General features: G+C 42.7%; 1 protein-coding gene across 7 annotated transcripts in view; it reads left to right on the top strand.

The window, feature by feature from the left end:
• The window catches only part of ALK (ALK receptor tyrosine kinase), a 942,963-nt gene that overhangs the window by 498,904 nt on the left and 416,352 nt on the right, over positions 1-27,707 (top strand). For all 7 annotated transcript variants that reach the window (XM_068232762.1, XM_068232763.1, XM_068232765.1 and 4 more), the window contains one exon: positions 7,160-7,355. In XM_068232762.1, the coding sequence (XP_068088863.1) occupies positions 7,160-7,355 (196 nt within the window). The remainder of the gene's footprint in view (positions 1-7,159; positions 7,356-27,707) is intronic.

Genomic DNA, 27,707 nt, shown 5'->3' with positions numbered 1-27,707 from the left:
GAGGTCATTACTTCACAGACTGCTCTGAAAGACTCATTTTGAGTGTTGTGTAATCTGCACATATTATAGAATGATGCAATGTTAGAAAAAACACTATATACCTGAAAATAAAAGTATGAGAATATTTTTTTTTGCCGCTAATCTTCTAGTAATTATTCATAGTACACAACCAATTCACTATATCATATTTTTTTTTTCGCTTCAGTGTCTCTTTAAGCGGTGGCTCGTGTGTATGAGCCATAAGAGATGTGATGAGGAACGTTGTGCTTTTTCTGGCTGAGCTATGGATGGGAGAAACCTGTAGAAGGAACAACTTCACAGAAATATACCTCACCAGCCTGGGCTTTATGTCATAGTGGGCAGAAGAAAGCATCTCGGCTAGAGATATTTAAAAAGCCCAGGTGGCGTTTCCACCTCAACAAATGTAAATACTCTCTGACTGTAGGAAAATAAATTGTCTGCTTTGATGAAGCTAAGATTGAACGCAGTGGCATAACTGCTGGGAAAGCAACAACCTGAGACCAAGGGTAGTCCAATACGGCCACCCTCCATATCAAGTGTTTTTGAGGCTACTCTTGCGGGAGTCATAGTGGCTGCACTTGTTTTAACCCCTTGCAGGTAGAACTTCAGGCGTTAAGGGTCACCATGAGAGGAGGAGGAAGGTGGTGGGAATGTTGGAGAGCCCTATAAAACAATTTCCTGGGGCTACCGTGATTTCTAGTTACACCCCTGATTAAACCATTTGGGCTTAACTGCCTTGAGCACAGCATTCTCCTCTTGGGAAAGGCACAATACTATCTAAATGTGAAGCATGATCTGGTGGAAACCAGCATGGTCTGCAGTAGACCTTGTTTGAAGGACACAAGGCACCACTCATCATAATATACACAGTATCATTCCAAAACTAAAGTATCGTGTTGCGAACGGGCGAAAACATACATTTGCACTTGACTAGGCCCTTATTTAGTTCACTCTCTTTCTCCTAGGTGCTATTTTCACACCTTATCAGTAAAAGGCCTTTTAGGCCACCAGCAAGTTAATAAATAATTTTCGCAGTACTTTTTCACCTACGTTTTTATACTCAAGGCCGGATTTATACTTTTTCAGCCCCTAGGCCAAGAGTGTTGTGGCTCCCTTTCCATATGCAGCAGTGCCCCTCCCACCATGTGTAGCCCCATCTTCCATGTGTGCTATACATGTAATGCTGCTCCTCTCTTTCATATACAGCTCGCATGGGCATCAGCTTCCCTTTTCAATTGTTGCCTACTTTTTCATATGTAGCAACTAGGGGTTGCTACATAGGAAAGGGGTAGGGGTTTCATGTTTAGGTGCCCCCCTTCGGCTGCAGCCACCCAAGGCCTGGGCCTTTGGGGCCATGCCAGAAATCCGTCTCTGTTGATTCTTTTTCAGTTGCCAAGTGCTGATAAAATCCTTTTGTATGTATGTATTTTAAACAAAAGATGAAAAATGACTTAGGAGAAAACTAAGGAGAAAAAGTGAATTGAATTAGGGCCTCGAGATCACATCTCGACCCATCTCAACCCATCCAAACGTTTGCACTCCTCAGCAGATGCAAAAATGCAATTCATAACGCAAACACTCAAAAACCTCATGCAACAATGGAAAGTATTACTGGCATGAAACTCCGGCAGGCTGTCTCTATCTGCGCTCATCTTATTCAGTTTAACGTTCGGGAAAGATAGATTATGCCTGGAAAGGCTCATCAATCACTGGCTGAGCAGATCAGCCGTTTGGACCCCCCTGTCGGCTAAATGGATAATAGATGATGGGCAGCAGCCACAGGATAAACACAAACGGTGGGCCTAAAGTCCTTATCTATAACTTATGATGTTTCTATATTTAAATGCCTCCTGTTCACTGAGAAATGAGAATTTCAACCATATATATAGCCCATCTACATCTAAAACTCTCTAAACAAGAACCAATCCCATTGCTTAGTGTAAATTATAAGCTTTACTTTGGAACGTGGACTTTTAAACTTCAGCAACCTATTGTGTAGCTCGGTGTGTCTGCAGCGTCCTACAGGTTAAAAGTGTAACGGGCAGCATGGTGGCGTAGTATTTAGCGCTCTCGCCTTGCAGCGCTGGGTTGCCGGTTAGAACCCCATCCAGGGCACTGTCTGCACAGAGTTTGTATGTACTCCCCGTGTCTGCATGGGTTTCCTCCAGACACTCTTGTTTCCTCCTATATTCCCAAAAAACTTACAGATACTGTAAGTTAATTAGCTTCCCTCTAAATTGGCCCTAGACTAAAATACATACACTACACCATACAGAGACATATGTCTATGGTAGGAATTCGATTGTGAGCCCCTCTGAGGAACAGTTGAGTGACAATACAATGTACTCTGTACAGCGCTGACTCGGCGCTATATAAATATAAATAATAATACCAATACCTGGGTCAACAGTTAAGTACTGTACTTAAGGAGAGGAAAACCTCTGGACCATGTAGGGGCTTCTTACGCTCTCCTTTTGTCCCCCGTTGCCGAGCACAGACCAGCCCCCTAAAGGAGACTAACAAGCTCTTGTCTGATTCCAAGCTTGCCTCCACAATTCCATGGATTTACCGTTCTCAAGCATGAAGAGGAGCGTGGTCGTGATGTGCAGGAATGCAGGAAGATCCTGTGGCAGCAGTGGAGGACCGGAGGATGGCGTAGGAAGCCTCTGGAAGATTTAACCTTTGACCTGAGGTTCGCCTTGGGTTCTCTTTAAAGGGAACCTGTACTGAGTAAAATTATTTAAAATTAACACATGAGGTAACTTCAAATGAACATTACATAGTTACCTTGCCATCAATTCCTCTCAGAAGCTCAGAAGATCCCTTCCAGTTCTGACAACATTTTGTCAGATATGAAATATATCAGATGCTGTCAGTAAAATATCAGTTGCTGTCAGTTATAGCTGAGAGGAAAACTGATGTACCAGGTAATGTCCATGTTTCCCTATGGCTCAAGTGGGCGATGTTACAGTTTAACTGTGTGCTGACCAAAAAGCTGTTATGGTGTAATGGCCATTTTCAAAATGGAGGACGGAGAATTCCATTGATCACAATGGACAAAACAGGACGTGGGAGAGGAAAAAGAGATTGAGAAGTAGACTACACAGGAGGTAAGTATGACTTGTGTATGTTTATTTTGACTTTTAATTTTCAGTTCAGGTTTTCTTTAAAGAGGAACTCCAGTGAACATTTTACTGTTGGCAGGTGATGTAGCTGCTGCATGGTTTTTGGCAGTTGGAAACAGCTGTAAACAGCTATTTCCCACAATGCAGCAAGGTTCACAGACAGGAAACTGCCAGGAGTATGTACTTTTCTTGTGGGAGGGGTTTCTTGTGGGAGGGGTTTCACCACAATATCAGTCATACAGCGCCCCCTGATGGTCTGTTTGTGAAAAGGAATATATTTCTCATGTAAAAGGGGGTATCGGCTACTCTTTAAAGGGAACTTGAACCGGGTAAAATTGATTAAAATAAACACATGGGGCTTGATTCACAAAACGGTGCTGTTAGCACGGCTTTTGGCGCGTTAACGTTCGCGCCATAACGCATATTTATCGCGAGAATGTGACCGTTAACGCGAGAAATTTCACGCAAAGCACATTTCACAGCGTGCTAACAGTTAGCACCGTTTTGTGAATCAAGCCCATGATGTACCTGCAACCAGATATTACATATTTACCCCGCCCTCAGTTTCTCTCAGAAGCTCTCCATTTTCTTCTGACAACAATTTCTTACAGTTCGACTAGATCTAGTCAGAACCGAAAACCTTAGGGCCCTTTTTCATTATATCAGTTGCTGTCAGTTATAACTGATAGGACAACTGATGTGCAAGATAATTTCCACATTTCCCCAGGCTCAAGTGATAGCAGGAGGTAAGTATGACTTCTGCATGTTTATTTTGACTTTTATTTTTCAGTTCCTCCTCAGCCTGGTTTGTTTTTCTGATATTAGGTTGAGGTCTTACAGATAGGTGTGAGCAAGAATGCCTCTAAACCTCAGGGATTACTGCAAATTTTCACCAAAATGCTTTCATGAATTGCATTGAAGTTAAAGTAAGTCTGAAGCCATTTTTTTTTTAGGATACTTACCTAAGGAGAGGGAAGGCTCTGAGTCCTATAGAGCCTTACTGGTCTCCTCATGGTCCCTATTCCAGCACTCACTTTCTCGTTCATCTCCCAGCATGAGAGGCTTCAGAGGTCTTCAGGAGCCAGAGTGCTCCCAAAGACAGGTGGCTCCATACTGCGCACGCATGAGCTTTATCGTACGCTCATGCGCAGCATTTTCTGAAGCCTCCCATAACGGGAGATTTGAACAGGAGAGCGAGTGTTGGAGCTCAGGGACCGGGAGAGGAATGGAAAGGCTCTATAGAACCCAGAGTCTTCCCTTTCCTTAAAAGGAACCAGAGGTGGGGACAAATTAAAATAAAAACAATGCTACCTGATCCGGGGGCTTGGCGTATCAGGTAGCCACTTCCTTGGCCTGTATCCTCTTAGTTTCATTATCGCAACCTCTGGGGTCACTAAGCTGGAAGAGCTGCTCTCACACAGAGCATGAGAGCAGCTCTAGGGAGGGGAGCAGCAGGGGGCGCAGGCAGGGAGAGGCCCAATTGCAGCTGGGGAACACGTGCAGCGACAGGGAATACCTCTCCTCTCTCATCCTCCGGAATAGCTTGTCGCTAAAATGTGGTCATGGGTGGAGTCAATAGTTATTTAGGTAGCTATATGTGCCCCTTTTACCCCATTCAGATAGCCAGATGTGCCCCCCCCCCCTTTTAAATAGCCAAATGTGTGCCCCTTTAGTTAGCCAGATGTGCTCCCTTCACCCTGTTTAGATAGCCAGATGTGCCCCCTTTAGATAGCCTTGTTCTGCTGCTGTTAATGCTTCTGCAGGGGGGGGGGGGAAGAAGCAGGGGCACTTCGGGCAGCCAGCGAACCACCTCTCATGCACATGGGGGTGCAATGGCTGTGCTGCTGAGCGCCCTCACAGTGCTGCGCCCGGGGACATATGTCCTCCATTGCCCACCCATAGCTACTGCTCTGGGGGTCTGAGAACGGTGTGTGGGGGACTCAGAGGCATGTCCGCGTACATCAAAAAAGGGCGTCGGGAAAAAAGGGCGCGTGGTGTAAACGATAAGCAGTATTATCGTTTATAAAAAATATTGTGTAGAATTTCGTTTACAAATAGTGTTTTAAGAATTTATAAATCATTAAATAATGTGTATGAAATCGGCAATTCTTAAAACGTTAATCTTCCCTGTTTCTAAACTGAAACTTATAATTACGTTTGTTAAAAAAACTGTAATATTTGTTTAAACATTATAATTATATATTGTTATGGATAATCTTGATTTATCGTTTATTATTATAATAAAATGTGAAAATATTGTTTATAACAATGATATTAATATAAGTACATTCATAATAACTGTTGATTAGTATAATTAAAATTGTACTAAAACTATACCTAACCCTACTCTCACACAGAACCCTCCCTGTACCTATCCCTAACCCCTAGACCCCCTGGTGGTGCCTAAACTTAAGACCCCCCTGGTGGTGCCTAAACCTAAGACCCCCCGCCCCGGTGGTGCCTAAACCTAAGACCCCCCTGGGGGTGCCTAAACTTAAGACCCCCCTGGTGGTGCCTAAACCTAAGACAGGGGGGTCTTAGGTTTAGGCACCACCAGGGGGGTCTTAAGTTTTTGGTGCCTAAACCTAAGACCCTCTATGGATAATAATGTTTTACAAACATTAATAAATAAAACATTTAAATAAAAAAATTTAAATAATTTTTTTTGGGTGGATAATAATGTTTTAGAAATGTTTTACAAATAGTGATTGTAAAAAATATATTACAATTTACGTTACGTACTGATCGCTTTATTTTGTGAATAATAATGTTTTACAAACAGTAAGGGTTAAAATGTTAAATAATGTTTTAATTAAACAGGATAAATATGTTTAGTATCTTTATAAACGTTATTCGTCACGGGCTCATTTTGTAACGTTAAATCATCACAAGCACAGTTATAAAACCTTAAAAATCTCCGGGCGCCGTTTGTAAAACGTTAATCTCCGGCGCCTTTTTTTCCCTGTTTGGCGCCCATTAAATGATATTTATAATGGGAGTGAATAGGGCACCCTTTTTGTCCACTTGTCTCATGCGCTCAAATCTCCTGCTTCCGGCATGTCCTATGAACATCTGCCCCCCCCCTGCAACACAGCAAAGTCCTGAATATCGGGCACTCTTTAAAGAGAACCCGAGGTGGGCAGATGGGACACAGAGGCATGCGCTCTGCCTCCTGACATGCCTCTGTGTCACTACACTGCCGCTCTCTTCCCCTCCATCCCCGTGCTATAGCCCCTCAAGATTAGCAACAACATTTATCACTACCTCGGAAGTAAACACAGGGAGAGGGATTCCCTGTTCAAAAAGCTTGACAGGGGTGTTCCTGCAGGGTTTCCAGAGCTGCCATTAGGCAGCTCTCTCTCCATGGCCACGCCCCCTGCCACTCCCCCACCTCCCTGCACACTGTGAATGAGAGACACAGTCTCTCCGTGACCTATAGGCCATTACAGCCGGAGCGGTGGTTTTTGTGGCTACCTGATCCGCTTAGCCCCCCGGATCAGGTAGCCTACTTTTATGTTATTTTTTTTTAGCCTACCTCGGGCCCTCTTTAAGTATCTTTTTTGTTTGTTTGTTTTATTGGCTTCAGATGCTTTTTAATGGCACAGACTAACAGTTAATAGCAAAGCTCCTATAAATGCTATAATCACCAGATTTGCTAGGTACTGTATGTTAAGGAGAATAGTGGGAAATATCCCCCCCACCCCCCCATTAGCTGCATCCTTTACATTGAGCCTATTTGGCCACATCCAACTCTGCTCATTCTGTCTCTCCCGATTTGAAATGTTGGGTGGTATGAATGTGTTATACACCAGCTGTTCTCACATATGCCAAGAAAACAGGTACAATTTATGATTTAATGGGGTTGAAGACACTCTTTTACAACAGAATTACTCTTTACTAGACTGGCCTATTTCTTGGTTTAATCTATGAGCCGATAATGATTTTGTACGTTGCCTTATGTGACTTGTGTTCCCATTTAATAACAGTGAGCTTTACCCCGTTGTTTGTTATAGGTCACTTCATATTCTACAGTTCCAGTGGAAGCCGCAGTCCTGCCCTGATCAGCCCTTGGCTGAGGAGTAACAGCGCCACCTGCAGAGTGGAGGTCGCCGTCTTCCTGCAGCGATCAGGGAGGTACACCGTTCGTCTGCACCCAGAAAATGTGCCAGTTTCTCAAGTCGAAGCATCACCAACTCTAGAAAAAAGTCGGTAAGTTGTTTTACTGTAGATACTTCTTTTTGCTCTAAAATAAAAAACATATCCATCAGATATCCAATTTTTGAAAGCTTTTTCCCAAAGAAGCAAAATAAAAGAAACAATATTATCAAATCATCACTAGTTCAAGGCTTAAAAGGGAACCAGAGACAAAGCACCCTTGTGTATATATATCAGTAAGAACATTAGAGAAGACACTTACCATGCTGACTTATAGCTGAGTCATTATAGCAGAGCCACAAGGGCGCAGGCTTGGGCTAGAAAAGACACCAGAGAAGACAGACTCAGCAATAATCTTTCAGTAGCAAAGCTAGACTGAGTGCTCAGTCGGGGATTCTTATCAGAGGTGATAACAGTCAGATTAAACAGAGAACAATGAAACAAAGAGCAGATTAGGTGTTTACTGTCATGTTCTCACTGATTTATAAGGTAAAATACAAGAGGGTGCTTCATCTCTGGTTCTCTTTAACAAATTGTATTACCCACAGATACCTGTGATTACGTTTGTATTTTCACGGCAGCTCTGCATTTTTCATTGGGAAAGCTGTCTTGCATTTGCTCTCAGCTGTTATTGAGATTGGACTGCTTATTCTAGACATACACACAACCAGCATTCCTGAAGTTGTGCAGGATCTCTTCGCCCTATTGAATGAATGTGTCATTGCGGTGAACCTAAAGATGGCCACACACTATACAATTGTTTCAATTTATTTTCAATTCAAAAATTACAATCCATTTTACTGATTGATTGGAAGATTTGACAAACCTAATCATTGTACTCCAAACGTGTGTTCAACTTTTCCCCAATTATGAAAAAAAAGATTGACAACTCTGAAAAAATTGCTTGGGTTTACGGTATACATTAAGAAACTTACATTTTACTCTATACCATTCAATTTTAATAAAAATTGGTCAGAAATTCCACCATTCTCGATCGATCATTTTCTTATTTTGAGAAAAAAAGGACAGGAAATTCCATCACATTTCTCAACAACAACAAATGAGAAAAAAAAACCTTTCAATATTTCTGTGGTGGTAATGGTGGTAAGCAATAGTAGGTGGTAAGTGATGCAATAAGTTTTACTTCTTCCTTTGTGCAAACTATGATTCATAATGATTGACACAAACAGAGAGAGGAGAACTCTGGGGTTTTTAATTTTTTTTTACACTAAGCTGTATACTGTTGCTATTGTTTCCTAAAATAATGAAAATGCTTCTTGCCACTGGAGCAGTGGTGGCTTCAGCTTCAAATTTTTGGGGAGGCACAATGGCTGGCTGGTAGGGTCCATCTGGGTAATCAAAATCGATGTTTGTATGTTTGTATGGTGAGCTTTAGATAACCTAACTCATATGATAAAATTAAGGCTAACTAATTCAGCAATGACAGGAACCAAATGTAACCATCACAAACAGAACTCAGTGGCTTTTGAGCAGAGCAGATTGTCAAAATAGTGGTGCTGTTACTGAAGAAAATTTAACTACAGATGTACTTGGCTAGTTTGCTGGCATGCTTTAATCTTTACTTGCTAGCAAACTGCTCATGTGTGGACAGATCACAGACAAATCATTCCATCCCCCTAACCTGTGTCTCAAGGGAAGGGGGAAGAGGCAGGTTGAAGTGAAAACACTGTGTTTGTAATTTCTTATCTCAGTAGCTAAGCTTTTCTGGAGACTAGCGCTTGTATTTTGCAGACAGAATGTTTTGCATCAGGATCACAAGGGATTTTGCAAGGATTAAGGGGGTGAGGGGGAGGGGGAGCACTGTGATATGTACCGCCGTCCATGTACTGGAGGCAAGTTGGAGTAGTCAAGAAGAGAGAGAGAAGTACATTTATGTTTTTGTGTAACCTATTGCAGAAGATTTTTGGACAACTTTGCCCATGAATTGTCCATCACAAATGTATATCAAGATGCTCTCGGGGTTAGTGCGTCGCAGATGTGCGTGGATTCGGGAAAATTGTAGATGTATCTTGGCGGAAGAGATTTGAGGTGATTGGTAACGAGCTGTTATGTTTTACGATTTTTCTCCTCTCTAATGTTCCTCACTCACGATTAGTTACTTTATATCCGCAACAAACCTGCAGCCATCTTGTTTGGCAATCCCGTCTGGGTTTATGGCCCAGAAACAGGAATCAGACCTGAGTTATGACATAACGAGCCTGTTTATTTAGTTCTGCCCTAAACTCTCTGTAATTTTTAATGGGTAATCCAGTAAAAAAAAATATATACACTTATACACGCTCCTGACTTATTACCACAAAAGGTAGCAGATTTATGGATCCGACGTCAGCAGCCGGCAATACGTTTGGCGCGGTGCGGCCTACAAATCACAGAAATGTATTCTGCGGTGGAAAACGAGATGCGGAAATATTTTAATAGTCACTATTAGATTCTGCCTGGCTGAAAGAACGAAATGACTGAGAGGAACCTCATCCCAAGCAGCAAAAACTCGAGATTTATAATGGGGCTTAATCTTTAAAATGCAGTTCATTCCGTTTATGAGCGGGACACGGTTGAATGTATTTCCAGCACTGTACAGTGGTTGAAAAGGGCCGTCTGAAGAGGAATATGAGATACTCAGACTTGGCAGCAATCGATGGGAGCTGTACGCAGTTATAGAAACTGTAGTTGAGGAGTTATAAAGCAATAAGTACAGGTGAAATACGCTAAGTTGGCACCGACGCTGCAGTCATTTGTGTTTTAAGACCATCTCCCTGTAGGAAGAAAAGCACATAAAGATGTGAGATTTCAGGGACTCTAGGTGAAGATGAAGTCCACAAAATAATCTTCTTAACCCATTAGCAGCTTCGAACTATTTTTTTTGTTTGAAAACTGCTTTGCACTCTAAACCTCGTTTGGTTGCCTAGTGCAGCCAGACGAGCAGGTGGCAGGTGTAATATCCACCTTTTGCTCCGGCACCAGCAAACTCATCAGCAGGAGTTTGCAAACATGACTCTTCACACAGCAAGCAGGAGATAGACTTTTCTCAGGCTTCTTCAATGTTTACGGAGTTTATTCAGAAAACAGATATACAGATAGATACAGTTCATCTTATCCTAGCAAGCAAAGCAGATCTTCATGTTTCTTGGCGTTACCGCTCTTGCCTAACCCCCTGTGGTGGTTAGTCAGGTATTCTTATATCTACTCTATGTTACCCTAGACTACCTATGTACAGCATACATTATATCCGATTACAGAAAGGAAGAACATGCTTAGAGAAATAATTGGGTTCCAGTCAGTATTGAAGCATAGCAGGAATCAGAGAGAGAGAGCCCCCCTTTCCAGCTCGTCCGGCTATTAATACCGACTAGGAATGAGTTAAACGTGACCTCATATTCGCCACCCCCTAGACCAGATTATTGGTGGACACACTCGTGGTGTCATCATACACACCTACTTGATTAATAATCAATGAGGCATTTGACCCATATGCAGGAACGTGGATGTTTAGTAAATATGGCCAATGTTTTCTGTTCCTGTGGTGTAGTGTTGAGGTCAGAGTAATCCGATGGCCTTCTTTTAGGAACATGTTCTCAGTATCTGCGTGTATCCTCTGCTACACGCAGACCCTGAGATGCCTCTGCCTGCATCACAAAAACCTCTATTGATTTTAAAGGCATACACTGCGGACAAAGCCTTTTACATAAAACTCAGGCCAAGTAACTGAGGCCTACTTAAATTATAACAGCAGGGAGCAGTTATATTTACCTGTTCCGGATGGCTTCTTCTCTACCTCCACCCGCGGCTCTGAACTCCCGACAGGTCTTCTGGGTCCTGATCACAACCAATCACATGATATGACATGTGATCGGGATCCAGAAGACCATGTCAGCATTCCAGTGCCACCTGCTGAGGGAAGAGGGGTGATGGAAGAGACTCTTCCATCGCCCCTCTTGCACCACCGGATGGTGCTGTAACACTTACACTTTCTTCTGGATCCTGATCACATGTCATATCATGTGATCGGAACGGAGAACACATGGCGGGGTTACATTGCAGCCACGGGGGAGGAGAGAAGAAGCCGCCCATACAGGTAACTATAACAGCTCCCTGCCATCCACTCTGCATAGCCTGCTAGGCTGTGTGTGGCACAGTTACCCAGCAGCAAAAATTTGTCCCTGCAGCCAAAGGCTGCTAAAAGGTTAATGCCACGTGCCACCACCACAAGCACTTCCTAAAAATTGCACTCACCCCAGCTTCAGTCCTATTGCAAGAGGTCATACGGCACTTGTGTGCATATTAACCCTTTCCAGTCCTCTGCCAGACTATGCCCAACATTGGCCTTTTTCGGGCATTGGTCCAATTTTAGACATAGTCCAACACAGGTAAATTGGCTGCAGCTAGGTGGCGCTGTTGACGGATAAAATTCAGCACAGCATCAGCCTCTTTGGATCAAAGTGATTAGACCAATCAGAGAATGCAGAGTCAACTTGAAAGTATTTGGCCAATCAGAGAATGCAAAAAAAGACTACTCTGAATCGGAAAATGGAAATCGGTAATCGCCATTGGCGGAAATCGGAATTTCTGCAGAATCAGAAATTGGCATTTCCGACCATCCCTAGTGCCGGATAACTGAGTCTCTACTGTACTATATGTATGATCAAAGGTATACAGTGAAACTCTGCCCCATGTATCGAGGCTGCCAGTTGGTAGCATTAAAATTGCAGCTAAAAGGCATTTGTGGCCAGACTTGGGTGTCAATTCATCAAAGGCTGATCGATAAAATAAAACAAGTCAGGAAAATACCGCATTTGGTATTTTAGACTTTTGTGTGCTAATTCATCCATATTTTCCCAGGTGCGGTAGAAGTTTGGTAATTTACAGAAGCCGATTGTAGGTAACAGCAGAAATGTGTGTGCAGAGACAGCATTACAATAGTAAGAGGCATCTGGACATCCCTTTAGATGTGCATGTTTTTTTATACTGTTTGTTACGCTGCCTCTGCTCACTTTGAATCTGTCCATTAGTCTTTCTTAACATTTTATTTAATTGTCACAGCTTAGAAGAACTTCCAGGATACATTACACATGCCCTGCTTAGGTGATTTCCCCACTAGCTCATCCGCATCTTTAAACAGGAACATGAGAGGTTAAATTGCAGAAGTGAGGTAGGGGAAGCCTCTTTTATTCCATGATCTCTGCTTGCTGCCTGCGTGTCCTATTAAAATGCATCATTGGGACTTGCAGGAGACAGGGGCTGTTTCTATTGGCTTCTGCTCCTGTCAGTCATAAGTAATCATCTTTGCTTCTGTGAGTTCTGTGAATCCAGTACTGATTCCAACAGAGGAGAACTGTCGGTAATAGAACCGTGTTTTGTCGCAAGCTGTAACCTTGATGAACTGAGATTTACTGACATTTCTTGAGGCGATTACCACACAAGTCGGTAATTTACCGCACTGCTCGGGAATGTCAGCTTTTCATGCAGTAACGGGCTTGATGAATTTACATTTTCCTAAGTGCTCGGTAAAATCAGCTGTTTTCAGCATTTCTACAGATTACTCACCTCTCATGGATCCAGCTCGAAGTTACCGCTCTGAGCTGCGGATTTCTGGCCCGAGCCTGTATTGGGGTTATTGCTAGGGAAATTAAGAGGCTGCAATATTTACCCAGTCAAAAACACACGAGTATTAGCAGAGGGATAGATTTGGGCATGATCTGAATATAAATGATAGTGGAAGATAAAAGAGCTAATAAGCAGACATAGGCCCCGGTGTGGATAGAGGAGAGGTCCAAGGACTGAGTCCTGTGGTACTCCAAAACAAAGAGGATTAGGGAATGAGAAGTGTAGCTCCGCAGGGGCCTGGAGAATAGAGAATTTGGAATACTGAGGAATGATTGTCAAAATCTAACAGTGAAGACAGGTGAAAAAGACTGAGTGTTGAACAGTAGCCTTTAGATTCGGCGGTTAGCACATCAATAGTTACTTTAGCAACAGCCGTCAGTGTAGAAAACCGTCTGAATCTCACAAAAGACAGATTTAAAGTGGACCTGAACTCTTGCACAGGACAGAAGGAAGACAGAGAGAAATGCACCATGTATGTATTTAGAGAGTTTAGCCTATCTAATTCCACATCATGTGTGACTAATCACAACTGTAATTTGACCTCTCAGCTGCGTCAGCTGGCTGCCTCGGCACCCTATGTCTGCTTCCAAGAAAGCAGGAACTAGACACACTGCAGATTTATTTGTATCAGCTGTAACAAAAAAAATGTTTTTCTGTAAAGGTGGTTATGCTGTTGCTCAATAAATGCAAAGTAAGAAGTTCAAAAATAGAACATAGATCAAGAAATGATTGATACTTGTTTAATTTGTTCATATTCTTTGATCCATTGAGAGCCTGCAGGTCATCATCTTTACTACTTGCAGACATGAAAAAAAAATAGACTGCACCAATTGCTATCATCTAGAAATACACCAACTAACAATGTTATAGGTTAAAAGGTTGTTGTTGTTTTTTTTAACCTCTTGAGGACTGCAGGGCTAAACCCCCCAAGTGACCAGGCCATTGTTTGTAAAATTGGCCACTGCAGCTTTAAGGCCAAGCTGCAGGGCCGCACAATACAGCACACAAGTGATCCCCCCCCCCCCTTTTCTTCCCACCAACAGAGCTCTCTGTTGGTGGGGTCTGATCGCTCCCCCCATGTTTATTATTTTTTTTTTTTATAAATATTTATGTCCGTTTTTTTTTTTAAACCCTGTTTCTTTAACTATCTCCCCTCCCTCCCTCTCTTCCCACAGCCAGCCAATTGCAGCGATCGGCTGTCATAGACTTCTGCCTATGAGAGCCGATCGCTCTCTTGTCCCCCAGGGGGACAGCCGTGTGACAGACTGAAGGCGGGGCGGAGCTCCACCCCCCAAGCAGGGGATGCGCGCGCAGCGTGCGCGCGATCTCCTGCATTAGCTGGCCCTAGGACTTTACGCCAATTGGCGTTAGGCGGTCCTCGGGCTGCCGCTGCGACCACGCCCATCGGCGTGACGCGGGCGGAAAGAGGTTAAATAAATATATATATGCACAGAGGGAGATAAATCTTGCTTGGCAGTTGGAAACACCCATTATTCCCCATAATGCAACGTGGTTCACAAACAGGAAACTGTCATGACCATAGTCCTGACATCACACTGGGACTTCACCACAATATCAGCCACACACAGACCCCCCTGATGATTCAGGAAAAGGTAAAGATTTCTTGTGGGAAAGGGGTTCTCAGCTACTGATTGGGATAAAGTTCAATCCTTAGTTAAAGTTCCTCTTTAATATAGCTACTACATGACGTGTTTTTGTCTTTTGTACATCTCAGTGTGTTTCAGAGACTTCTTGTACTGCCGGCACTAATGAAAGCCTGAATCTCTCACTTATGTTACCTGACTTAGCAGAAGCTGCTAATTTCACTAATTTGTGTCTCGATGTAAAATGAGATGATCTCAGCTTGATCCGAAAGTGGAATTGATAATATGACATCTCTCCAAAGAGTATTTAAGGGTAGACATCATTTTCTATTGACATAACTTTAATTAGAAAAGATAATGGAACTTCTCGGTGTTATATATATATATATTTTTCCTTTTATTTTTGATATCCATTTTCTGTTTTATGAACCTGTCAGGGGAAATTACTTGTACTTAATTTAAAGAAAGGCTCAGTGCTGGCTTATCTTTCAAAAACACAGCTACATAAATGATTTTAATGGTGGATGCCGTTTTAATAGCAGCGATCATAAAATACCCTCTTTCCCGCGCAGTTAAAGGAATACTCCGCTTTCATTGAAAATGAGAAAAGCATCCTCTTTAGGTCAGTTCTGTACCTGAGAAGGATTTGAGCAAGTAATATATGAGGACAACATTGCTCTCCAGTAAACGGAAATACAATAGACTGTTTTTTTTTTCTTGGTATTGTCTTTTTTGTATCCTAAAATGTTAACTCACAGATTTCTGTATGAGTGTCCTCATTCCTCTTGCTAGACCCGGGCAGGGCCAGATTTCTGCAAAGGCCACAAAGGCGAGGGCTTTGGGCAGCTGAAGCCCCAGGAAGCACCTAATCCTGAAATGGGAGTTGCTACATATGAAAGAGTAGGCTGCAAATGGAGAGTAACACATGAAAATCCCCCCCCCCCCCGGCACTTCAAACCAGATGCTGGGCCTTCCCCGGTTTCCCCAACCCCCAATTTAACTGTTCCCCCCCCCCCCGGAGGCCCTCCCAGAGCCTTCAGAAGATTAGCGTCTCACCTGTCCCATGCTCCCTGTCTTCGTCCACCACTGGCTGCATCTTTTCTGACTTTGACCCACAGCATGATAGTACATTACAACATACGTCAGGTCATGGAGGAGAGATGCCCCTGCGAGGATAAAGATGGGGCGCACAGCTCAATGGACTGACAGAGGAATGTGCCTGCCAGGACAGGTGAGATGCTACTCTGCCAAAGACTCTGTGGGGGGGGGGGGGGCCCAGGGACCATAGTTAAGTTGGTAGGTGACCTGGGGGGCCCTGCAGACAGCTCCAAGCCCTGGGTTAATTACACAGCTGGCCCCTATGGTAGCACTCGTCCTGCTGTCTGCTCAACTGTCTGTGGTGGGGAACCGAAGGAACTTGGAGACTGTTCAGGAGACTCTCGGGCTAAATTGAGCTGCGTTTTGATGTAACACCAAGTTAGGTATGCAGCAACTGACTACAGGGGTACTTTCATTTCATATAATTTTGGCTTTCTTGGTGACTTTGCTAGCAATATTGCCATCCAGAACCAGTCACTAGAGATGGTCAATGACCTGCAAACTGTCCCAACATACAAAAGAAGAGCAAAGGAGAACTAACGTAGCACCAGAGAAAGTAAATATTGCACTACTCTGCAAAAGGGGGATGAGGAGCGTGCCCCATAGCCCGCGGGGCCCCCATACAGCTGCACGCTATAGCTATGCCACATGAAGAAGAACAATTATCCATATTCCTTGTTTGGTCTTTACAGAGGGTTCCTGTCTCAGCAAAACACCATATTGCAGTAAAATCCACTGTGACAAATGCAAAGTCACCCTCCAATTCCTGTTCCCTTTGCAGCAGTTTACCATTCAGCCTCTGACCCTAAGGGAATCCTGAAGGCATTCAGTACTGCAGGCAAAGTCACTTTTTGGATTGGTTTATGAGTCCACACACAGTACAATTTGGATTGTATGTACAATTAATACAATGTGCGATCTCATACAGAGACTAGGTCACTGCCACCAATTCGCAATAGGCGTGCAAATTAGCAAATCTAACTTTAGCAAAATCCTATAGGAAAAAAGGTTAATTCAACATCCTTTCTAGATATATGAAAATAACAATATCAATTATTATGGTAACGTTTCCCTTAGGAGACGCGGAAACTCTTTGCGGAGCTTTCAGAACAAGCACTTAGACAAACAATTTTTTAAATGTTTATTTTATAATAAAATACTGCATAAACTAAATACAGGAATTGAAACAGATCGATACAGTAAACATAATAAGGATTAAAAATGATAAATAGATATAGTCTGAGCAACGTGTCAAGTTACCGTGTCCAATGGTAAGTCCAAAACAGAAGATATCATAGTCCAAATGTGGAAAGTTCTGTGGATAGTAGTCCATAGATAACAGCCAAATCCTTGATTTTATATAGGCTGGCTGGGGACTCGCTCCTCACAGCCTGTGTGTCCAGCCATTTTAACCCTTTCTCCACTGGAGGGTGGAGATGGTAAGGGGAGATGATTCCCCCACCCCTAGCAATCTGACTTCAGGCTGAGGTCCGGCCCCTTTATCTTAGGGACTGAGTCTGGTATTTTATCCAAATTATGCTATAACTCGGTGGATAGCCGACATGTGATAAAAAAACCAAAATTTTACACTCACTCATCATGCACTGAACCCATAGATATCAAACATTTTTGGGGTGACACCTTCCCTGTCTAGGGAATAAATATGTCAGGCTATGAACAAGCTATTAGATCGATTAACGTCTCAGAAGGTGTACTCTGCTGGTCACATTGCGCACTGTGAATTGTGAACGACTGGACACAAGTGATTCTGCAATATCTATGGAATTATGGCATAATTTGCAATTATATATCAAAGTGGAATTAGAGGACACTGGTTCTGAGTTTCTGAAGGACAGACATGGTAAACGCCTGTTTGACATTTATAGTTTTACGACAAGTCTTGTTCCTGACTAGCTCTGGGTGTCTCTAATAAGTAGGTACAAGGAATGTGAAGTGGATCTGCTTTAATGTTGATTGCTCTCTCGAACACAGGAGGGGATGGGGTACAAAAGGGACACAGGGGGTACAAAAGGGACACAAGGGGTACAAGAGGGACATAAGGCACAAGTGGGACACAAAAGGAACAAGGGTGACACAAGGGAAAACGGGGGCACAGGAGGTACAAAGAGGACTTGAGGTACATGGGGGTCATACCAAGACACGAGGGACACAAGAAGTAGAAGGGGAACAAAAGAGGTACATAAGGGGGACATAATAATTGAGGGATTGGGGGGAGAAGATTCACAAGACGCTACTGCACCATGGATGCACCAGGTTTAGTATATACTGGTATATATTTTTTCTCCTGGATTTTGTCCTCTAAACCAAGGTGCATCTAATGGTCCAAAAAATACAGTACATTTCTCCACCTGACAGGCCTCCTCAAGTTGTTAATGTTGTCTAAATCCAGAAGAACTCTCCATCCTTGTGACACCTAGGGATCTAATGTATGTTCAAGGTGTTTCCGAGGCAGGAAGTAAAGATCAGTTAACAGGAAGTGAACAGTGGCAATAAAAACCAGGGAGAGATTCCGCCTCTTCCCCACTACGAAGTGTGTCCATATTGAAGACATTTTCACCAGTTGTTATCCAGGCTGGAAATTCAAAAATTTCTTTCCAAAACTAAATTAAAATCTTTGGCAAAATTTGGGCTTTCATCACCCCCTACATCGGCTTTTGGGAGCTTCTGTTTGTTTCCAGACTACAAGACTTCCTCAATCATTAAATAAACTACTGGAGGAACTCAGTGTTTAATTAGACATTAAATAGCAACAGAGGCATAGCGCAACCTGGCTTAGAGGAAAAATTAAATGCCACGAGGGACGCAGAACACAATTGTGGAAATTAACCAGGGCCGATGATTTCTAAATTTCGCTTTGTTTATTTTTATCGGTTGGGAGTTGTAGAGGGAGTTTGCTTGCTGCGAACCACTCTATAATCACTCGTTAATGGATTAAGCGCAGAAGACTTAGCATGATAAGTGGCTGCTGTTTTATGAGCCGACACACATATGTTTCTTAAGGGGAATCTTAAGCCAGGTGAAAAAATGCAGTTTTACTTACCTGGGGCTTCTACCGGCCCTCTGCAGTCGCTCTGTGCCCATGCCGGTACTCCAGGATCCTGCGGTCCCCCGGCACGGCTCTGTTTTGGTTTCAGCGACTGAGCCTGCATGGCCCTGGCCGCGCATCCTCGTTAGAGCTCCCATCACCGGGAGTGCTCTGTCCAGGCACAGTACGAAACGGGGGACTGGAGGATTCTGGAGTACCGGTGCGGGCACAGGGCGACTACAGGGGTTGGTAGAAGCCCCAGGTAAGTAAAACTGCATTTTAAAATCTGCCTTAAGTATCCCTTTAAAAAGTTGGTGCACCTTAACCACTTAAGGACTGCAGTCATAAAACCCCTTAAGGACCAGACACTTTTTTTTCCATTCAGACCACTGCAGCTTTAACGGTTTATTGCTCGGTCATACAACCTACCATCTAAATGAATTTTACCTCCTTTTCTTGTCCCTAATACAGCTTTCTTTTGGTGCTATTTGATTGCTGCTGTGATTTTTAGTTTTTATTATATTCATCAAAAAGACATGCAGACATAACTTTCTGTGCTGACATTTTTCAAATAAAGTAAAATTACTATATACATTTTTGTCCAAATTTATTGTGCTACATGTCTTTGATTAAAAAAAACCCAATAAGTGTATATTTATTGGTTTGGGTAAAAGTAATAGCGTTTACAAACTATGGTGCAAAAAGTGAATTTTCCCATTTTGAAGCATCTCTGACTTTTCTGAGCACCTGTCAGGTTTCATGAGGTGCTAGAATTCCAGGATAGTATAAATACCCCCCAAATGACCCCATTTTGGAAAGAAGACATCCCAAAGTATTCTCTGAGAGGCATGGTGAGTTCATAGAAGATTTTATTTTTTGTCACAAGTTAGCGGAAAATGACACTTTGTGACAAAACAAATAAATAAAAAAAGGTTTCCATTTCTGCTAACTTGTGACAAAAAAAAATGAAATCTGTCACGGACTCACCATGCCCCTCTCTGAATACTTTGGGATGTCTACTTTCCAAAATGGGGTAATTTGTGGGGCGTGTTTACTGTCCTGGCATTTTGGGGGGTGCTAAATTGTAAGCACCCCTGTAAAGCTTAAAGCTGGAAGCAGCGTGTGTGTGTGTATCAGCGTGTAGGCAGAGAGGAGACTGGCGGAGAGAGAGCAGCGCTTGGAGCCAGCGAGGTTAGTAGTTTTGCATAGCGCTTCCCTGCTGCATTACTCTGTACTCCGAGGGGGGATCGCACGGAGGGCGGCCCGGGGAAAGGAAGGGAGGGAGAGGTCGGGCTGCGCTCCCCGCGGCTGCTCCTCCCAACTCCATCATGGGGGGCACCTACCTAAACCAATACTGGGGCAGCTACCTATCTAACCTATCCTAGGGGGCACCTACCTATCTAACCTATCCTGGGGGGCACCTACCTAATCTAACCTATACTGGGGGCACCTACCTAATCTAACCTATCCTGGGGGCACCTACCTATCTAACCTATATTGGGTGGCAGCTATCTAATCTAACCTATACTGGGGAGCACCTACCTAATCTAACCTATACTGGGGGGCAGCTACCTAATCTAACCTATACTGGGGGCACCTACCTATCTAACCTGGGGGGGCAGCTACCTAATCTAACCTATACTGAGAGGGCAGCTACCTAATCTAACCTATACTTGGGGGCACCTACCTATCTAATCTATACTGGGAGGCACCTACCTATCTAACCTATACTGGGGGGCAGCTACCTATCTAACCTATACTGGGGGCAGCTACCTATCTAACCTATACTGGGGGCACCTACCTAACCTATACTGGGGGGCAGCTACCTATCTAACCTGGGGGGCAGCTACCTAATCTAACCTATACTGAGGAGGCAGCTACGTAATCTAACCTATACTGGGGGGCGCCTACCTATCTAACCTATACTGGGGGCACCTACCTATCTAACCTATACTGGGGGGCAGCTACCTATCTAACCTATACTGGGGGGCACCTACCTAACCTATACTGAGGGGCAGCTACCTATCTAACCTATAGTGGGAGCATTAACTTATCTAACCTGTATTGGGGGCACCTACCTACCTAGCTAGTGTATACAGGTGCCCTCCCCGCGGCTGCTCCTCTCAACTCCATCATGGGGGGCACCTACCTAAACCTATACTGGGGCACCTACCTAACTAACCTATACTGGGGGCATCTACCTATCTAACCTATGCTGGGGGCAACTATTCTGGCTACCTATATTATAGGCACCCACCTAGCTAACCTGTACTGGGGGCACCTACCTATCTAACTTATACCAGGGACGCCTGCCTATCTAACCTATACTGTGGGCAACTATACTGGCTACCTATACTGGAGGCACCTACCTGGCTAACCTATACCGGAGGCAACTATACTGGCTCACCTATGCCTGGCTACCTATACTGGGACCTATACTGGGGGGACCTATAGCTGGCTACCTATACTGGGGTACCTATTCTGGGGGAATCTATACTGAGTGCAACTAGACCTGGCTACCCTACACTGCGGGCACCCATAGCTTGCTTCGGGGGGGGGGGGGGGCGCAATTTTTACACCCTCGCCCTGGGTGCATTTTAGCCTAGAAACTGCACTGCATGGAAGACCTGGAGCACATTAGCATAGGGGGAGGCAGCGAGCTATCGCTACACTTCAGCTCGCCCCCGAAGTGTACTCTGTTGGGCTTAGTCACCTTTTTTGCCACCAGTCCTAAGATTTGGTCTTCCTAGGAAGTTTGGATTTTCTTGCTTAATGTATGTATGCCTGCAGGGAGATTATAGATAAAATAAAAAATAAATACTTGCCATATAAAATGTCTCCTTCTCCTGATCCTGAAGTGCCTTACAATATCAGATGAGGTAAACAATCAATATCTATTAGTCATGATCATAAATAATGAGCTAATTACGATTTTGTCAATTTTCATGTAATTTTTGTAATTGTAATTATGATTGTAATGGAAAAATCGTAATCACAAAAAATTACATGAAATTTTGCGTAATTTTGACCAGACACAAATTTCCTTAATTACGATGATTTTTGTAATCACCATTGTTTTCATGAGGACATTTTCAGAATTACGATTATGATTGTAATGGAAAAATCATAATCACAAAAAATTAGGGGAAATTTTTTGTAATTTTGACCAGACACAAATTTTCACAATTACGATCATTTTTTTTAATTACTATTGCTTCTAAGAGTATTTTTTTAGATTCCTTTTTTTTGTAAAACACAAAATTACGATTTCTTGTCACCCGTTCTTTCTTGTTATTTTTTTTTACACGAAATTACGAGTTACACAAAATGAAACATGAAATTATGACACAAAATATTGAATGAAAAAAATTGAATTACACGTTTTCTAATCATTACGAATTACAATGTTGTGTCATAATAACAAAACCGTGAAATTTCAGCTCATCACTAATATCTTTATTAAAGCAATGTTGTAAATGGAGCTAGCTAAGGCTACTGGCTCGCTGAGCAGCAAACACTCCTGCCTGCTCCCAGAGGCATATCTGTAGTAGAACGGCAAGTATGGCGCCCAGGTTCCCTAGTAGACTGCAAATGTGGCCTTTGCCTAGATGCGGCCTTCATAACTACAGATTCATCAGCATTTCTTCACTGCAGAGTCTCACTGTACAAGCAAGTTTTTAGTATAAAATCACAGCTGCAGCTTGAAATGCAAAACGACTTGTATAGCAGTTAGATTAGGTCTCCACCCTTCCTATAGGTGAGGAACCATTTTTTTCCCCTGGCCAATGAAAACGCCACAAGTCATGGGAAGAGTCACGCCATCACGGAGATGACTAATCTGGTTTTGTAGCTACGTATAGATCTTTCATTATCTTGACCTGAGGTGAGGGACCTGCTTACGGTGGAAGGAGGTGGCAGCGATGCAAATGGCCATCCGCAGCTAGAGCCAAACCCTGCGATCAATAATCTGTGATATATCGATGGGCTCAGCAACGTCCAGCCAGCTGTCACTCCGCCACTATCATCCATTTCACGCAATTAGGACTTGGAAGGGAAACAGTAAAAGTAAAAAAAAAATGTCATACTTGTAAATTTATTGCCCAACGGAAGGAAAGCGAATGCAACTGCCATGTTTAGATGGTTTGCATCCTTGAAAATTGTTTCACCGCTAACCATGTTGCTTAATCATCAGTTCCAATGACGCTCAAGGGATACCGAGAACACGTTTTCATACAAATGCATTGAAGTCTACAGGCATGAGAAAGTTATTTCTGTGAAGAGATTGTGTACATTTTGAAATCGTTTGTCATATCACATTATGATTTTGCAATGTAATTGCAAATTTCACAGCAAAATTACTATTAGGTTGTCTTCACACTTTTCGGCCTTCTTTGGCACGTTTTTCGTATTTATGATTTTCGTTTTTTTATCGTGTTTTTGGGGCATATTTTCCCATTTCAATCTTTCCATGCATATGTTTGCATATGGAATTCCCATGTCCGTTCCGGAACAAAAGCATACAAGTAGGATGTTTTTTTCTGCTGAAAATTTCGGATGCGAAAATTTGTATTAAAACACTTAAGTGCAATGCCACTGACTTGCATTAGAACACAATTTTTTTTCAAAACATTTTTATTAGCGGAAGACACGTTAATAGCCCGCATTTTAAAAATTATTTTTACTGTATATACTCAAGTATAAGCCGACCCGAGTATAAGCCAACCCCCCAACTTTTACCTTAAAAAAACTAAAAAACACTTTCACCTGAGTATAACCCCGGTGGTGGCCACAGCCACAACACCACTCACAGCTGTGGCCGGCCATAGCCGTATATTAGAAAAGCAGCATAAATTCAGAAGATTGCAATAATAACCCAGAACATAGGCCTACAATTGAGATGGGCATGCAAAGAACTCCTGTTGCAAAGTTTAAGCTGGCATAAAGATGAAGCAAGGAATGCAGAGCCACATAGTCATGTATGTAAAACTTGATATAGGAATGCAAGGATTCTCACCACTCAGTAGACACTGTCCCTGTATGCCTTGGCTTATACTCGAGTATACACAGTAAGTACTCTTAGTGTTTAGTGTACAAGTGACCCTGTATGGGTAAAAAAGTACAAAATTCCAAACAACTGAGAGGATTCGTATTGGTATTGTTACTGTTACAGTCATTATTCAGTGTACTTAAGGTAGCCATACATCTAGCGATATTGATTCAATTGACTAAGTGATTGACTTTATTAGGCGAGCAACTTCAGTGTGGTTGATCAAAAGTCGATCGAATAGTTGGCCACATCGATCGGACCAAGGTTGTTCTTCCATGCTATGAATACAAAAATCAATTAAGTGTCGATTGAATGATATGAATGTGCACAGTAGCCAATTCCTGTTCAATCGACCGATATCATCCATTCTGCTTGATTGACTAAGCTGGTCAATTCGAAATAATATCGGCCACTTTTCATCGATCAGGCATACTGGAACACACTCAATTCTCTCGCAATTTAATGAAATGATCGAATTGAATGGTTGATCGTACAGCCAGATCGCTAGATGTGTGGCTCTTTACACTCTCAATTGTTTGGAATTTTGTACTGGCAAATGCAAATTTAGAAAAATGCAATTCGCATACGAACTCTGTCATGTGTGAAGGGGGTCGTATTTAAAATTCAAGCTCAACTCTAACACTTACTTATCTCCTTCACCTTATCAGAGCTGAAGAAGTTTTCAGAACATAAAAAGTTGAGGGAACCTTTTTTTCTTTAGACATATATGTGCTTTTAGCCGTCTCCCAGGTGATCCGCATCAATGCTCCTGGTTTCTAAGTGGCGGTCCGTTAATTACCGTGATTGGTCAAGCTTTAGTCGAACACGTCCTGACACTAAACCGCGCTCATAAACCTCGTGCTTTAGGGAAGAGCTAGTTGTCACGGCCTCCATTAAACCACTGACGAACAGTTATTACCAAACCTTACAGTATCTCAGGGCGGTTAATTGAATATAAAGATTATAGATGGAAGAGGTAGAAGGAGAAGCCGTTGTAAAAGAAACCCAACAGAACTGCAAATGATGCCACCAGCGTGAAATTAAATGATGGCCCGGCCGGCATCTCTGTAAATAAAACGTAATTGTGTACATCATCAATTTCCACTCCTGGTCACCGGACAGCGCCGCGACCATCCAGTGGGCTGTCTGGCTGGGCCGCTTTTATTGCCGACATCCATTTCCCACCAAGACAGGCAATCTTTATTCGGAGAATGAGCCCGGACTCTCCTACCCGGTTATTTGTCGAGAGGGCCCATCCGATTCCTATACGTGAAATGTTAATTACCCCATAGATAATATTTATCACTCGTATAAATGCCTGGTGTCTATTGCCGGCTGTCAGAGGGTGTTTCTGGGCTTAATAAATGAAGGAAAGGAAGAGTTATGGCCTGAGGTCACCTACCATCTGGTCATTATCCTGAAATATGGTTGTTGTGTGTATTGCTGTTTGTTATCCTCGCCATCGTTAAGGGTGAGATACGCTCTGTGTTTTTCTTTTTCTTTTTTTTATGTATCATTTTTTTTGATTCTGAAACTTGCCAGAAAAATGAAAATCTATCTTACAAATGTCTCGGCAAACTACCTAAACCCAACTGCAGAGAAAATGCTTTTAAAGGGAAAATGTGACTTTTATTGTAGGATTGGCCTCAGCATCAGGGCAGGATGGTGGTGTAGTGGTTAGCTATCTCGCCTCGCAGCGCTGGGTCCCCGATTCAAATTCCAGCCAGGGGACTATCTGCGTGGAGTATGTATGTTCTCCCTTGTTTCTGGGTGGGTTTCCTCCGGACACTTAGGTTTCCTCCCACATCCCAAAAACATACAGATAAGTTAATTGGCTTCCCCCTAAATTGGCCCTAGACCATGATACATACACTACACCATATATACATAGACATATGACTATGGTAGGGACTAGATTGTGAACCCCTCTGAGGGACAGTTAAGTGACAAGACAATATACTCTGTACAGCGCTGCGTAATATGTCAGCGCTATAGAAATACTAAATAGCAACTAGATGGTGTCGTTTCTGAAGAAACCACATGATGTTGGCTATGTGTCTGATTGGTTGTATGTAGCTCCGCCCACCTTGCCATATTTTAACCCCAGTAACCCAATGACCCACTGTGCCAAGTTTGGGAACTCTAGCTTTTATACTGTGAGAATTACAGCTGTTTACATTTTCTCATTGAAGTCAATAGGGTAAATCTGATTGGTTGTTTGTGACTCCACCCACTTTTTGGGGTCCCCAAAATGTGACAACATTTTTCAGCTTCACCCCATGACCCAAGTTTGGCGAGTCTAGCTTCAAAGCTGTATGAGTGGCAAAAGTTTTATATTTTCCAATGAAAGTCTGTGGGAAAAATTGTGTCTTTGGGGGGCTGCCACAGGGGCACGGAGGGTGGGATTACTTAACAGAGCACAAGCAACCTGCATGACTATAAGCCGAACAAGTGTGCAAAGTTTCACAATTGTACTCCTAAAACTTTGGGAGGAGCAGAGTATAGAAAATTGCTAAATTTTCATTGGCTGTTGGTAGCTCTGCCCACTTTGGGGTGCCCCCCCAAAAAAATTTTTATTTGGGGTGACACCAACAATATGTGGTCCGAGTGTAGCTTCAAAACTGTACGAGTGGCAGCGATTTTAAAATGTTCCCTGTCAAAGTCAATACGTCTTCGGTGGTCTGCCGCAGGGGCGTGGATGGTGGGATCGCTTATTAACCACTTGAGGACCACAGTCTTTCTACCCCTTAGGGACCAGAGCCTTTTTTTCCATTCAGACCACTGCAGCTTTCACGGTTTATTGCTCGGTCATACAACCTACCACCTAAATGAATTTTACCTCCTTTTCTTGTCACTAATACAGCTTTCTTTTGGTGCTATTTGATTGCTGCTGCAAGTTTTAGTTTTTATTATATTCATCAAAAAAGACATGAATTTTGTCAAAAAAATGACTTTTTAAAATTTCTGTGCTGACATTTTTCAAATAAAGTAAATTTCCTATACATTTGAGCGCGAAAGTTATTCTGCTACATGTCTTTGATAAAAAAAAAAACAATTAGTGTATATTTATTGGATTGGGTAAAAGTTATAGCGTTTACAAACTATGGCGCCAAAAGTGAATTTTCCCATTTTGAAGCATCTCTGACTTTCTGACCACCTGTCATGTTTCATGAGGTGCTAAAATTCCAGGATAGTATAAATACCCCCCAAATGACCCCATTTTGGAAAAAAGACATCCCAAAGTTTTTAGTGAGAGGCATGGTGAGTTCATAGAAGATTTTATTTTTTGTCACAAGTTAGCGGGAAAATGACACTTTGTGACAAAAAAAAACTAAAAAAAAAAAAAAAAAAAGTTTCCATTTCTTCTAACTTGCGACAAAAAAAAATGAAATCTGCCACGGACTCACTATGCTCCTCTCTGAATACCTTGAAGTGTCTACTTTCCAAAATGGGGTCATTTGTGGGGTGTGTTTACTGTCCTGGCATTTTGGGGAGTGCCTAATTGTAAGCACCCCTGTAAAGCCTAAAGATGCTCATTGGACTTTGGGCCCCTTAGCGCATTTAGGCTGCAAAAAAGTGCCACACATGTGGTATTGCGGTACTCAGGAGAAGTAGTATAATGTGTTTTGGGGTGTATTTTTACACATACCCATGCTGGGTGGGAGAAATATCTCCGTAAATGACAATTTTTTGTTTTTTTTTTACACACAATTGTCTATTTACAGAGATATTTCTCCCACTCAGCATGGGTATGTGTAAAAAATACACCCCAAAACACATTATACTACTTCTCCTAATTACGGCGATACCACATGTGTGGCACTTTTTTGCACTCTAACTGCGCTAAGGGGCCCAAAGTCCAATGAGTAGCTTTAGGATTTCACAGGTCATTTTGCGACATTTGGTTTCAAGACTACTTCTCACGGTTTAGGGCCCCTAAAATGCCAGGGCAGTATAGGAACCCCACAAATGACCCCATTTTAGAAAGA

This window comes from Hyperolius riggenbachi, chromosome 4 (assembly GCF_040937935.1).
Source record: "Hyperolius riggenbachi isolate aHypRig1 chromosome 4, aHypRig1.pri, whole genome shotgun sequence".
NCBI classification, from domain to species: Eukaryota; Metazoa; Chordata; class Amphibia; order Anura; family Hyperoliidae; genus Hyperolius; species Hyperolius riggenbachi.
Note: the sequence above shows the minus strand (reverse complement) of the source record. Positions and strands in the feature narration are given on the sequence as shown.